Source organism: Drosophila simulans, chromosome 2L (assembly GCF_016746395.2).
Source record: "Drosophila simulans strain w501 chromosome 2L, Prin_Dsim_3.1, whole genome shotgun sequence".
Taxonomy (NCBI): domain Eukaryota; kingdom Metazoa; phylum Arthropoda; class Insecta; order Diptera; family Drosophilidae; genus Drosophila; species Drosophila simulans.
In genome coordinates, this window is record NC_052520.2 from 17940547 (window position 1) to 17954487 (window position 13941).

The window sequence follows — 13941 nt, forward strand, 5'->3', positions numbered from 1 at the left end:
GCTCCTGGATTTGGGCACGGAATTCGAGGTGTTTCTGTGCTTATGTTTCCGGGTGAAATAATGAAGATCTCGGATAAATGATAACTACGGTAATGGCTTGTGTCTGGGATCCGACATTAAAAATCTTTGAATAATATGATTCCAACGTACATGCCATAAATGCGTCTGCATCGAGTGATTTCGTTGGAAATAATAGGCAGATTTGCAGCTTAGAGATGAGGCTTTGTCGAAGGGGAACTTCCAGTTTTAAAGTACATATCTTTAAGTTAAACCATTATAATACGGAGTTTTTTTTGTTTGTATTCACATCTTGGTTATTATTAATTATTCCCTTTTATTAATCTCCTTTTTCTCGTATACCAAGTGAAAAAGATATTCCTCTTTCCATATTAAAACTTAAATAAAGCCATTTACATTAAATGCACTTTTTTGCGGCGTTGAACATTTCCAGGTAGATAAGAAAAATACACCGACATTACCGCAGACAGAGGATTTGGAAGAGCGGGGTGAAAACTCATTTTTTTCATCCGTTTTCCCGACCTTTGTTCGCGTTATTTTCCAGGCATACTTTGAATTTCTTTGCTCGGCATGTCTCCCTTTTTTGTTGGTAGTCGCTTTATCTAATTTTTTCCTTCAAAATCCTCTTAAAACATTTTCTTGGGCATTCAAACGGAGTTTTGGTTGGGACTGGAAAGGTGTGAAATGTCTGTCTGGATTTCTGATTAAAGGCAACAGGTACCTCGAGGCGTATGCGAAATTTCCAGAGTTGAGTTTCTGTTTCTCAAGAGATGATTTCCCGTCATAGCCTTTGTCTTAAAGATATTTTCAAATTCAAACAAAGTAAATATATACATGCAAATACGCGAACTGTCGTCAAGTGCAAACAAATATGGTTGTATTTCTGATGCATTTTGACGTTTGACATTTGTTGATGGTGGAAACTTCGTTTCAAAACAGCGCTCATTTTATTTTTCTCGCAAGTGTTGTTCAGGTTTTTGTCGCTATTTTTCTCCGTATTTTTCCATCAATTCTTTGACTTATTCAGCACTTGCCTGCTGACATATTCAATGCAAGTTGGCATTCTTTCCTTACTCTAAGGGAAAACAAAATATTTCATTTATGTTCGGGGCTCCTGCGCCACCTGTTGACGATGGTATTATACCATTGTAGCCCACATCCTCCCCATATTTTGCACATATATGACTTTACAATGGCCAAGTACCTTTGTTTGTCGGCTAACGCTGGAAGCTTTTGGCTTGGAATGGAACTTGGGGTGGCCCTTTGTGTTCTTAGCTTTCTGGGGCGCCTTGAAGTGTGCTTAAGCATGGCACTTTGCCATTAGCCCAGTGCCTGCTCCGCCCACATCAGAATACACCTGTTTGTCGCCTCTGCAGTGCGATCGTTATCATCGTCATCATCGTGGCCAAAGTGTCGTCGGCGTCTCGATGGCGTCGCCTTTGGTGTTTTGCTGTCCTCGAGACCATCGTCATCAGGCTCATCATCGTCCCCAGCTCCCGTTTCCCGGCTGCCAGACCCATTTTCACCCCCACATCCTGGGCACAAAGCATATTAATATTTAAACTCGTTTGGCGGCAGCTACAAGAACAACAGCACCAGCTCCCCCAAGGACAACATTTTGGCTCCAAGTTAATTGTGAATCTGACAATGTTGTTGTTGCGGTGGCGGTGGCCATATGCGTGATTTGTTGTCGATGGGTGGCACGTGTGAATGTGTTTGCCTAATGCGGCTGTATGTGTGTGTGTGGGTGGACTCATGCAGGCGAAAAAACTGGGTCTAAAAATAAGCACAAAGGGCATCTTTTAGTATAAGCTTTTAGTCCCGGCTTATTAATGGATTTGCATACACATGAATCTCTGAAGGCAAAGTTAGCACATGGTATTGATTTGAATATATTTGTTTATTAAACACTTTTCAAGGCTTTTCGCCATTAGAATTTATCTCTCTTCTATTAAAAAATATATACTCAATATGTACTACCAATTTTTCGCCGTGGAAACTTGTGTGTCTCTATGCGGTTACTTGTGCAACCTTGTTGCTATAATTGTTAGTGCATTCATATATTCAACGCAATAACAAATGCAACTGCAGCTGGGACCCGATGTTGCCCCGAGCATTCCGATTTATGTATGTGCCATATACATACATACATATATACATATGTACTCAGATTCAAGGTCCTGCCTTAAAGTTGCGGTTTAATTTCAATTGCATTGCATTAAATAATTAATTTGTGTATTCTGAATTTATTGGTCTCAGTGAGACGCTTAATTAGAATTTGCCAAGACAATTTGATAAATATATTCATATTTGTAAAAGCATTTAATCAACCCTTTCTGAGCCGGAACTGGAGGCTTCTTGGTGTTACTTTTGTGCTCAGCACAATGCCATGAATGTGTTCGTTATGCATTTAAAATTATTTCCGCCGCTGGGCAGCTCTGTACTTGATTGCCCTGTGGCACTGCAATGCATACTATAATTACAGCGAAAGGGGAAAATGCAGAGGGAAATGGGCTGAAAGGGATTTCAAGACCCGCTGGCTCTGTGAGCGCAAAAACCGCAAGTCCAACACCTTTACAATCCCACAAGAATGCAACAAGCCCGCACAACAAATCCCCCCAAAACCAGAATCATTCCAGCAAGACAAAAAACTGTGTGGAGTTCTCGGCGGCTCTTGTCCTAGTCTGGTTTTCCATTTTCTGGTCCGGGGTCAGCGGCAACTTCCAGGTTCACCGCCACACTAAATACATTCAGAAGGTACATATATACAAATTTCTTGCCAATGTTGCAGCAAGATAAGCGTTATTTTGAACGAAAGTCAACACAAAACGGAACTTTTAAACACCCTTAAATACCTAATTATAAAAACGACCTCGCGATTATGCCAAGACTTTTTGAATTAAATTTTGAATATCAAGTATAAAACAAAAACAGCTCGAAGGTGAAGTTCTGTTGGGTATATAAAATAAATTTTATAAGGATTTGTGTACTGCTCAACTCTAGTAGAAACTGAAAATTATGTAAACCTATAAGTGAGTGTACATCCCAGATTTCTAAAACCCAACATGTAAGTCTTGTTCTTTAAGGATGATATGAGCAGAGGCAGAAAACTGGTGAGACCCAGCCTTCCTCCCATAACGTTTTCATGTCCTCCACGTCCTGCATGCTCCGAATGTCCTGGATGTCCTGGCCCAGATTACAGCCTCGTCGGCGACTACTCGTTGCGGCCACTTCCGCTCCAAGAGCGTCCTTCGTACCTCGTCCCTGTTCCTGCCACTGTTCCGATGTGCGGCCTTTCCATTAGACTGTCTCTCCTCCTGGGTGTGGGTGGGTGTGTGCAGACGAGAAGGACCACAGAGGATGCAAGAAGGAAAGGAAGAATGCAGACGGCCATGCAGCCGGACAAGCGTAACAGGACATTTCCGTGCCCCGGCCCCAGAAACAGTAGCCAACTTTTTGGGGCTTCATGGTGCTCCAACATTGTTGCTACCTGTTTCTCCTCTTCTCTTTTCTTGCACAGCAAGACATGCGAACTACTTAGTTCAGAATTATAAAGCCACTGGACTGTGTGCTTTTGCTTAATTTTCCTTCGCTGCTATAATACTTCTCACACTTAAAGGCTCTAAGTGTGATTATAGAAAGAATAAAATATCAAACCATTTCCTAAAACATATTACTCGATACTTTTTCCCTGTGTATTTATCCCGATCTTCTCTGTTTCTCATCAAGCAGTCGCCTTGGGCACAGATGTTGGCTTTTGGGAGAACGATGCTGAGCCGCTAAAAACGGTTAGCCAACCTACAAGATTTCAGTTGTTGATGGTTTAAACGTGATTTTCGAGCCAGTCCATTAAATGGTTTTTCTCTTAAATCTTTTCTTTTTTTGGTGGGCTTTTCCCTACGGTTTCCGTGGCGCATTCGTTGCACGTTTGGCATTTTTGGCAACAATTGTTGAAACATGTTGTCAACTAGTTAGTCCCCACGTTGTTGGCTTGCTCTTATGGCCGCTTTCCTCGCACTCGTTATTGTCGTTGTTGTTAGTCAGTGGAGAGCGAGGTTATTGAGTTAACTTGTTTTGCCGGGAATCGAGTGTTGCTAAAGTTTTCAAATCGCAGTTGTGCAACACATTAAGCTGCAGCCATAAAAAACTATCCAAATGACAGGCGTTGGGCACATTTTTGAGGCAAGCTCGAATGGAGAGAATCAGATACATACAATATGATATATGTACACGTTATGAGAAACTTATCTTTCAACTTTGTTTTAATGGACCTTATTATCTACATAATCAATTAAATAGAGTTATTATTGTTTTTGCCAAGTTTATATAAAGCGTCGTCCAAAAGTAAATTTCCATCATGTGCCTGCAAATTAACTGCAGCTTGTAAAGTTGCACAATATTTTTCACACGGAAGACGGCGCATGAAGGTGAAGTTGCTCAAAGGAAGCCGAGTCAACAAGTTCAATTAACTCACTACGGAAACCAGAAATTGGCGCTACAATTTGCCATGCCCATCGAACAAGAAATCAAGAAGTTTCCCTTGCTCAGAAGTGCGAGTTTGACTGCTGGGCTTTCCCAGATGAAAACCAAGAGGAAACTGGGGAGTGTGTGGGTTGCCATCAATTTGAGTCCTATCGCGGCTGTTGAAAGTGTTAAGTTTTAATAGGCACCGCGTTTAGTGCACCATAAAAGGCCACCGTCAGTAAACTCACACGGTATACACAGAAATGAATTTTGTAGGAATGGTAAATGAATTTGGTTGCCATATATATTCATTCACTTAATTTTATGCGTTTAGTTTTGCGTTCGATTTATAATTAATAGATAAAACGTCCTAAAATAGTTTCAAATATTGTCCCGATGACATTTGCTGTTTCGATGTATAATAATCCTTAAATATCAGTTACAAAATCAATTAATTGCAGTACAGTTTGTGCTCGTGTACCAATTTGCTATACACTCCCCATTCCTGCGATTACAAGAGGCAGGACTCGAGCCATTTGGTGGGGTAATTAAATTGAGTGCTGCATAATTTTACTTTGCGGCTACCAACTTTGCTTGCAGTTGGCCAACTGCAATTACCTGTTAGCCCTCAACACAAACACGAAATGCATCCGTATTTATGGCTCTGCAGGGGCCAAAGTAAAATGCAGCGGAAAAGTTAATTTTCATTATGGCCTAAGCAGGTGGAAATTCCCGCTTTGGCTTTCCTCCATTACCAGCGTCATCGATGGCGCATTCCTCTTTCGCACGCGACAAACGTGAAAAATCGTCTTTGCGGTTGGGCCATGAAAAATGCAAAAGGGAAAAGGGCAGCTGAAAATCATCTGGACCGTTTGAAATATTCAAGTGGTTTTCGGTTTCCTATTGATTTATGAACTTTTCTCAGGTTAATCGTTTCCTACTTTCGGTATTTTCTGGCCAGTTTGGCTCATTAATCTTGGTTGCGCTGCCAACGTCAATCATCAGGAATCCCCTCTTCGAACCCAATTAGTTTAACGATTTCGCCAGTTTAATTGTGAGCGACATCATTTGATCTGCTTTCGGATTCAGCTCGGCGCCACTTTAAATATGACTCGCAACCATAAGCGAATCAATAACGACATCAAGTGGATATCCGACCACTCCGGGTCGGTAGCTTGGCAAAAAATAATTAAGAGCCTCATCATTGGCAGCAGAAGGAGCAGCACCAGGGATATCCTGCTCCTGAGACCCGTGAGTGGCCCATAATTAATATTTTTCTTGCCTTCTTCCGCTGGCTGAGAGCAAAAGTCGGCTGTCGCCTGGACAACGGCTTGCCAGCGGATAAAATATTAAAAGATATTTTCAATGGGACCCAAAGTGGAAGATAGGATGCTCTTGATAAGAAGGTCTTTGAAATGCTACGTTTTAAAAAGAGCTCCTTAAATACAATACTCATATGTAGGATACGGTCTGACTTATGCGTCAAAGAATCGGAAACGAAATGAATGACAAAATTTGTTAAATTGGAAATCAAGAAGTTGCATATCGATAATTCATTTAAAATACATTTTTAGCCTTCTGAAAATCCTTCAGAAATCGCAAATGCCGAACTTTAAATGCTGGGCAGAGTATTAAGCTGCCAGGTTGAGTTTAGCTTTGTACGTGCTATAATAATTCCAGGTGAGCGACTAAAGGTTTCCGCAAAGGAAGTGGCAGTGCGGCGCTGGGCTGTCCAACTTACCTGTGCTGATATGCGTCCCTTCTTCAGTCGCGTGAGGTCCGTGTGACTCCAATGGCTGCGACCCCAGGGCATTACGTTGCGCAAATCCTCATCAAAACTGCGGACGACGATGGGGTGGTCGGCGGCAGGTGGGGATAATAACAGAAATTGGTATTACGTTTTAATTGCATTTCTATGTGATGGATGCTCACTTGAAGTCGTTGAGTTTGTTGTGCAGGAACTTGCGAATATTCCAGGGTAGGTCGTTATGCCCGTCGATTAAAGGCACTTGATCCAGAAGCTGAACAGCCACTCGCAAACGCTCCTCAAAGGGTGCACCTGAGAACGGGATTGGCGATGTAATCATCCGAATTAATATGATATAATTACAATATTGATTCGTTAGCAGAACATTGTGCTTTAATACTCAATGTTCTTTATGTTCTACCCTCCAGTTAAAACCTCACTCTGTGCGCAGCAGAGTCACTTGCTATCTAGTTTAGAGGCCCCTTTGCAACAATATAGCTTCATAGAATCACTCCCAGCGGCGGCCCACGTGTCGAATGCGTTATGGTAATTGATTTATTGTCTATGAAGTGTTCATGCCTAGGTCTTTGATATGTGCGGTATGTGTAGGTGGACTGGAGGCCCCCGCTTGGACTTGATTCGATTCGATTCGGTGCGATACTCACTTGCTGCCACACGTAGCGCCAGTGGCACGGCCACACTGGCAGCGCCAATTATCAGGAGGATGGAGCTCACTGCCAGCCAGTGCTTGGCTGCATCGAATCCTGCAAGTTTTCCAGGACGAGAAGATGTTGGACGAGGTGGCGTCATCAGCATTCATGATGACCAAGGGTTCCGCATCGATTGTTGTCGTTGTTATTGGCAGTTCAATGCCAAGTCGTTTGCAGCATCGTTGCCATCATCATCACCATTATCGTCATCATGGACATGGTGGTTCATTGTTCGTTGTTGTGTTGCATTTTGTGTGTGTGCAAATTGCCGTGACAGTGGCATTGATTACAGCAGCAACAACAATGACAGAAAAGCATCAGGAAAATCAGGGAAATAAAAAAGCGTCCATTCAGGAAGGCACGGTGGCATCATCCCCATCAGCATCGAGTTGCATCGTTCGAGAAGGAAGCAAAAAGAACGATAATAAGGAAATATGGTTAGTTAAACGTTTAAAATTGAGATGCTGTGTTGGTTTTCGGTTCCAAAATGTACAGAGGGGCAAGAAAAGCCATCTTCAAGTTGTTTTTGCTGCTTCTCTCGACAGTCCAATGAAGTAAATCGAGTTCCATCAAGCAGAACAACTTGTTGAATATGTGCTGCAAATATCTTACAAAAAGAATCTCGGTTTTGTAATTCAAGAAACGTTCATCTGGCTCCGGGAAAGTTGTATTATATTTGAGCAAACATTGATTAGCTTTCGAACTGAGCTGCCTCAATAAGTATGAATCAAATAAATGGTCTTTATTCCAGCTTGAGAAATAACTAATGCTATAGTTGTTAAGATATTTCCGGATAGTAACAGGAACTTGGTGAAAAGATAACAATTATCTTAATATCTCAATACAAGTCTTGATGCATTCACGACAGCCCTATGATGTCTAATTGCCTTAAATTGTGAAGGACTGACAAGATGTTTGTTCTCGTTCAACGGAAATCCGAGCCACTGGAAACTAAAGCAAAACCCTTCAATGGAAATGCAAATCTCATTATACGATTTCACTTATGCCGACTATCAATGTCGACTGGTAATTTGTAATTGCAAGCAGAATTTGATTATGCAACTAAATCGGATTGATCAAGGCGAATGTGGATAGATATGTTAGTGAAGCTGAAGCCGAAGCAAAGCAAATAAGCCAAGTTAGGCGAAAAACCAGCTCCTGCTCATTGGATTCGGGTTCGAGTTTCGGTTTTGACTCACTGAACAGCAAGAGCGACGGCTGCAATGTATCCATTTGATTACAGTGGCCGGCGCTTGGGCGACTCCAAAGTGAATTACCGATAAGCAAGTGGCAAATGAAAGGCAATGTGCAACCTAACGAGAATCGGGGGATGGGTTTCGCTGCTACATGAGCTAGGAGTGCGTGCACCGCACGAAATATTGTAGCCCTTGTGGGTAATTCAAAAGAAGAAAACTAACAAACGAAAGCTAGCTAGGTCATTGAATGTGTGAAGATATCAAAGTGAAAGGAAAGGAAGGATAGAAATGGAATTCCCCAATCTATTTAAAATGGCTATAGGGGTCATTAAAACAACATCCACATCGGAATCCTCTTTTCTGCCGGTGTAACGAGTCCAGCTGCCAGCGGCCGCAACAGCGATTTGCATAAATTTGAGGGGACAGGACATCGTCCGCAGTTACGCAGTTTTTGACTGCTAACGAATTGCAGTTGCCAGGAGACATGACGAGGATGGGAACGAGCTGGAGATGGATGATGATGATGGGCAGGGCGGTGGCGACGAGGATGACAACGTTGCCGCTGCCGCTGCCGATGCTTCTGCTCCTGATGATGATGAGACCAAAGTCACGCGGGCATTGGGAACGTTTAACATTTAGCAGCCATGTTACACGAAGCGCAATCAAACGGCTAACGACTAAATGGCAATGGCCCCCAGGGGGCGTGGCTCAGCGGAGAACGGGTAGTGGAATATTAAGTGCAATGTCATGTACAGCGTCTGGCGGAATAACCAGCCAAATACCGATGCAGATGCAGACGTCAGATGGCTTCGTCTCAAATGGGTATTTCAAAATGATCGCCTGCAAGACAATGTGGTTAATTTGGTATTGAAGGACGTTCGAAAGCGGAAATAACTTTTATTTGTAGCAGACAATCTACAACCATCACTTTTCAAATGCCAGCTCACAGTTCCTTTCAATTTATAATTCTCACGTTGGAATACATTGCATTTCAAATTTAGCTTTGAAATTGAATACTGGTCGAACTTTCAGCTTTGCTATGCATTTTGTAGAGCTTTCGCTAAAATAGCCAACGAACCCTTGTGGTGCACGGCGCCAGTCAATAATCCCTTTGGAAAACAGTTCCCCTGAAAACACAATCAAAATCCCCCGTACTTACGGAACGAATTCGTGCCGGAGCTGGAGGATCCCCTGCTGGGACACTGGCGGTGCTTCCATGGCATGATGCTCGTCACGCTCGAGTGGAGCTGGTGGTGTTTCTGCGGCGTCACCGAACCCGATCCGCCGACCGCACCACCCACCGCTGCACCACCCACATGGGCGTGATAATGATGCGTATGCGGATGCGAGTGGGTGTGCGGATGCGGAAGCGTGTGCGGATGATGGAGCGATGTCTGCGACTCGCGTTCTTTCAGCCCGTGTCCGATATCGCTGTCGAAGGATGTGAGCGTAAATGTGGACGAGGCGGCCAGTCCCAAGCAGCCGTTTGCCATTGCACCACCTGATCCTGCGGTTCCCGAATGCATTTTCTGGTACGGCACACGGCAACCACCAGTACCGCCGGAACCATCGATGTTCACTAAATTGCCAAAGCTGCGACTATTAATTGGCAGCGACCAGTCCATGCTGCTGGTGTGAAAGATGGCCGGCTGCTGGGCTGCCTTGTGCTGCTGTTGTTGCTCCGCATGTTGCATCTGCTGCTGCTGATGTTGCTGCTGTTGCTGCGGGAAACTCAGCAAGGATTGGGAGAAGCAGCGACAGCGCTGCTGCTGAAAGTGCGCCATTTGTTGCTGGTGGTGCTGCTTCTGCAAGTAGCGACTGTAGTGCGCCAAATGCCGTGCATAATCGCTGCTCGGCCCAATCGTATTGTATTTCGAGGATGTGTTACCGCCCGGCAGGAAGCACAGGCTGGGGTCCGATTTCTTCGAGTGCGGCGAGAATATCTCGTCCTCCTCGTGGGCGGCGAAAGGGGGCGGGGGCGGTGGCGGGTTGGTGGTGGTTGGCGTAGGCGTGCGCGTGGGCGTGGCATTGCCGTGCAGCTTGTGCCTATGGTTGTGGGCGTGGCCGGGCGGCTGGCACAGGTCCGGCTTCACCTGATTGTTATTGTTGTGACTAATGCTGGCAGCGATGTTGCAATTGTTGCTCGCATTGCTGTTGCTGCTGCTGTGATTGCTGGTCGTGGTGCACTTGAGCAATGTGGCAGTGCACTCATCCAACGCAGACTTAGTGCACTCCTGCAACAGATCGCTGCTGCACAGCTGCGCCAAGTTGTTGTTGTGGCTGCTTTGCTGCTGCTGCTGCTGCTGCAGATGTTGCAACAATCGCAGGCTGCGCATGCTGCCATTGCGCTTCATTGATGGGGGTGGTGGCACAGGCGGTATCACATCCACATCCGACAAGCTGGGCGTGTCGCTCTGGGAAGGGAAAGAATGATGTGAGTATCAAGCTGTTGACAAAAGGGAAATCGCATTAAATCAAAATGGACATGAGCAGCTTCCGACGGATGTAACCCCACAACGTGCCTTTGAAAAGGATTGAATTCGGAATAAACCCATATGTAGCCTAGTTCATGCCCTTGCATACGCATACATACAATGACCTATTTGTACAGCTTAATTTAACTTAATTTTTCCAGTTTTAGGTTCTTAATCATGCATTTGCCAAGTCGTCAGAAGTAAAATGATATATAATACCATATTATAGAGATGACAAAGCTTTTATTCTGCATGCTACCACCCATAAGCATTAAAATTCTCCCTGCGAAAGATATAAAAACTGCCTTTCAATACCGTAAAAACTTTCGCTTACTCGTAACGAGCCCTGGAAAATATGCAACGCACTCCTCTTGGCGTTACTTGGCGAGAATTCGGCAGAAGGAACCCGAGATTTACAATGATGGGGCAAAGTGCGGCGGAGTGAAGACGCTCCTTTGACCCCCTGGCTACATAAAATTTAATTATGCCATAGACACCGGTTCAGACTGAAAGACTTCCACACATACACACACACTTGGGGAGCCATAAAAGGCGTGCGAAAATGGGCAAGAAAAAGGTTTATCCCCGAAAACTCCCAGAAGTTTCCCAGAGTCGGGGGCATGCCAAGTGCCCTAATTGAATTTGCCACGGTCAGCATCAGCCAAATCATCATCAGCATCATCATCATCGTCATAATCATCGGCAGGAGATGCTTGGGGACTTGAAATTGAATTTCAGTTACGGGAAATACATTTGCATTGATTTGCTTCCCCCCTCTTTTTTCAGGGGGTTTTTGGGTTCGAATTATTTTTATGCGTCTGGGCGAAACGAGACGCATTGCCATTAATAAAAATTTCCTTTGAATTTTGATTGCTTCACGCCCACCACTCCTGGCCGAATTCTTACACCTCGGCCCACGGCTCGTTATTGTTGTCTGTGTCCTTTTTGTTGATTATTTTTTATTTACTTTGTCTTGTCCCTTTCAATGGCGATGTCCTGTCCGCTGCTTAAGTGGAAATTGAAATTTTCATATTTTCATTTGGTAATTTATTTATTCTTTTTTACCCTCCGTCCGACGACAGCTCAAATAATTTATGCAAATATTTAGCGGTGGCGTGTGCTGCATATTTTAAGACGGGCCAATTTGTAAACGGCCCACTTATTTCGAATCTTCTGTTTCTTGTTTTGATTTATTCTAAGGTTTATTTTTTCGGTCAGATAAATTGAACAAGATGAAAAATGTGTTTTCCCTTCTTATTTTTAGTTAGTCCAATATATAGTAGTTGTTACTTTTCTTAAAAGAATTGCAGTTTTATTCCACTAAGCCTGAACCATAATTGGCTGTAAAATAAAATGCGTTTCTCTTCTAATTGGCATAGTTTACATGTATCCAACTAAAGATAGTTTCTTTTCTTTACTTACTTATTTTTTCTGAGTCCTCATACTTTTCTCCATGAGGCTTTTACTAGTTACTTGCAGCTGCTGCGAAGGCAAATCACTCTCTAATTAAACGCGAGCTGTCTACTTTCTTTTAGCCCTTACCAACGAGCGTACATAGTTATTAAGCGAATAAATTCGTAAAAATGTATGCAACAGTAAATGGTTGTTGGGTGCTTATGCCGCAAATTTGAAGACGAGTTTATGGCGTTGCGAAAGGGTTGGGATATACATGTTGTGTATGGGGGAAAAGGGAATGAGTTTGAAGACTTGTGGTGAACCGCTCTCGTGGCTGTTTTAAGCATTAAATTGCTTGATATATCGCCTTAGTTTTTCCACGCGACTTTTCTCCCGGCTTTCGTTGAGCCACTTTTTTGCGTGGACATTTTCCCGGGGATCCACCCTTTCTACGCTTCCCATCTTAGTGCTCTCTTGAATTATGCTTTGCGTCTTTGTCTCGTTTTAAATTTCATAATGCACATTTTATAATAATTTTTCGTCTACTTTGCTGCAATTTTGTGCTATTTTTTACTATAATTTATGTAGCCATGTGTATGTATGTGCGACTGTGCGCTTTCTCCTCTCAACTTTCTTGCTTCAGTTACAACAATTTAGCCATGGGAAAATGGCGATGGCAATGGCTGTGGGGGTTGTGTGTCGGGCGTAATGTTGAGTTATGGCAGTTTTGTAGTTTGCGAAAAAGTTTTTTACGAACATCTCTCTGTCTCACTTTTTTCCTCTGTTCGGGTATTTAGTTAAATGTTCGTAAAATTGAGTGTTGGTTATATTTTACTGGAACTTTCGCTATCCCCTGTACTGGGAACTCCGTTCTCCCGCCGAAAGTGCAATCGCCTTTAATCGATTTGGCAAAAGCAATAAGCAAAAAACTTTTATAAATACTCAAGTTTGTTTTAGTTTTTCCTGTCCGAGTCCGAGCATTCGCCCTGCCAATTTGTAATTATCCATCAGAGCTTTTAACTTTACGACTTTATCAAGGGCCATTTCGGCATTTGTTTTGGCTTTTAAAGCCCGCTGGCCAAAAAAGAAAAACTGGCCAATTATTAGGGCTGTAAACGTGGCAAGTTTGGCCATTAAAACTTCGTGTGAGGAGTATGGACGTAGTGTGTGGCTTACTCACAGATTTTATTAGACATATAATTTAATTTAATAAATTTGCTGTTGACTTTAGTTCCTATTAGCGTTCGGTAATTGTATTGCGTATACGTCACGTTGGCAGGGGACATGTAGAGTCAAGACCTATATCATCACATATTCCCCTAACTTTAAAGCTGCTTTAAAGAAAATCCAATTGATGTGATAACAAATACATATATCAATCCATTCATCAATCTGCTTTAACTAGAGTTTGATAAATTTAAAGTCCGAATGCGACTAGCAACTAAATGGAGCTAAATGTAACGCATAGCGTAAATAAAACCCTAAAAACGATGCTACTAAATTATGTTTGCCGTTTGAACAACGGACCGAAGACACAGAGTTGAGAGTGAATAAGGAACAGAAACGGGCACAGGCAGAGATGGGAAATGGAAAAGCTCTTCCGGCAGTTGGAAATGCGCCCACGCATGCCACCAAATTGCAGCCACAATTTGCTGCAACGAACTCAACTGAAAACTGAAAACCGAAAGTGGAGCAGGCCCATGGAAAGGCATACATCAAATGTGTCAAAGAGATTTGTTATGCATGACAGAGGCCTGTGCCAACAAACTCGCAAAAATATCAAAAACAAGGACTATGAGATTCCCTGCGATCTGAAATTGTTTTATTTCAAAAATTAGGAAATATATAACATGGAGAAAATTCGTAACGATTAAACGAAAATTAACTAACTGGGCTTTAACTGTTACGTAATATTCAACTAACAACTTAGAAGAACC

The 13941-nt window shown here is 43.1% G+C and overlaps 1 protein-coding gene across 2 annotated transcripts in view; it reads right to left on the reverse strand.

Moving 5' to 3' along the window:
* Positions 1–13941, reverse strand: part of LOC6732660 — a 123814-nt gene that overhangs the window by 34902 nt on the left and 74971 nt on the right. For both annotated transcript variants that reach the window (XM_016178153.3, XM_016178154.3), the window contains exons 7-10: positions 9295–10549; positions 6895–6993; positions 6415–6541; positions 6224–6320 (exon numbers count right to left, since the gene is read on the reverse strand). In XM_016178153.3, coding sequence (XP_016025372.1) covers positions 6224–6320; positions 6415–6541; positions 6895–6993; positions 9295–10549 — 1578 coding nt within the window. The remainder of the gene's footprint in view (positions 1–6223; positions 6321–6414; positions 6542–6894; positions 6994–9294; positions 10550–13941) is intronic.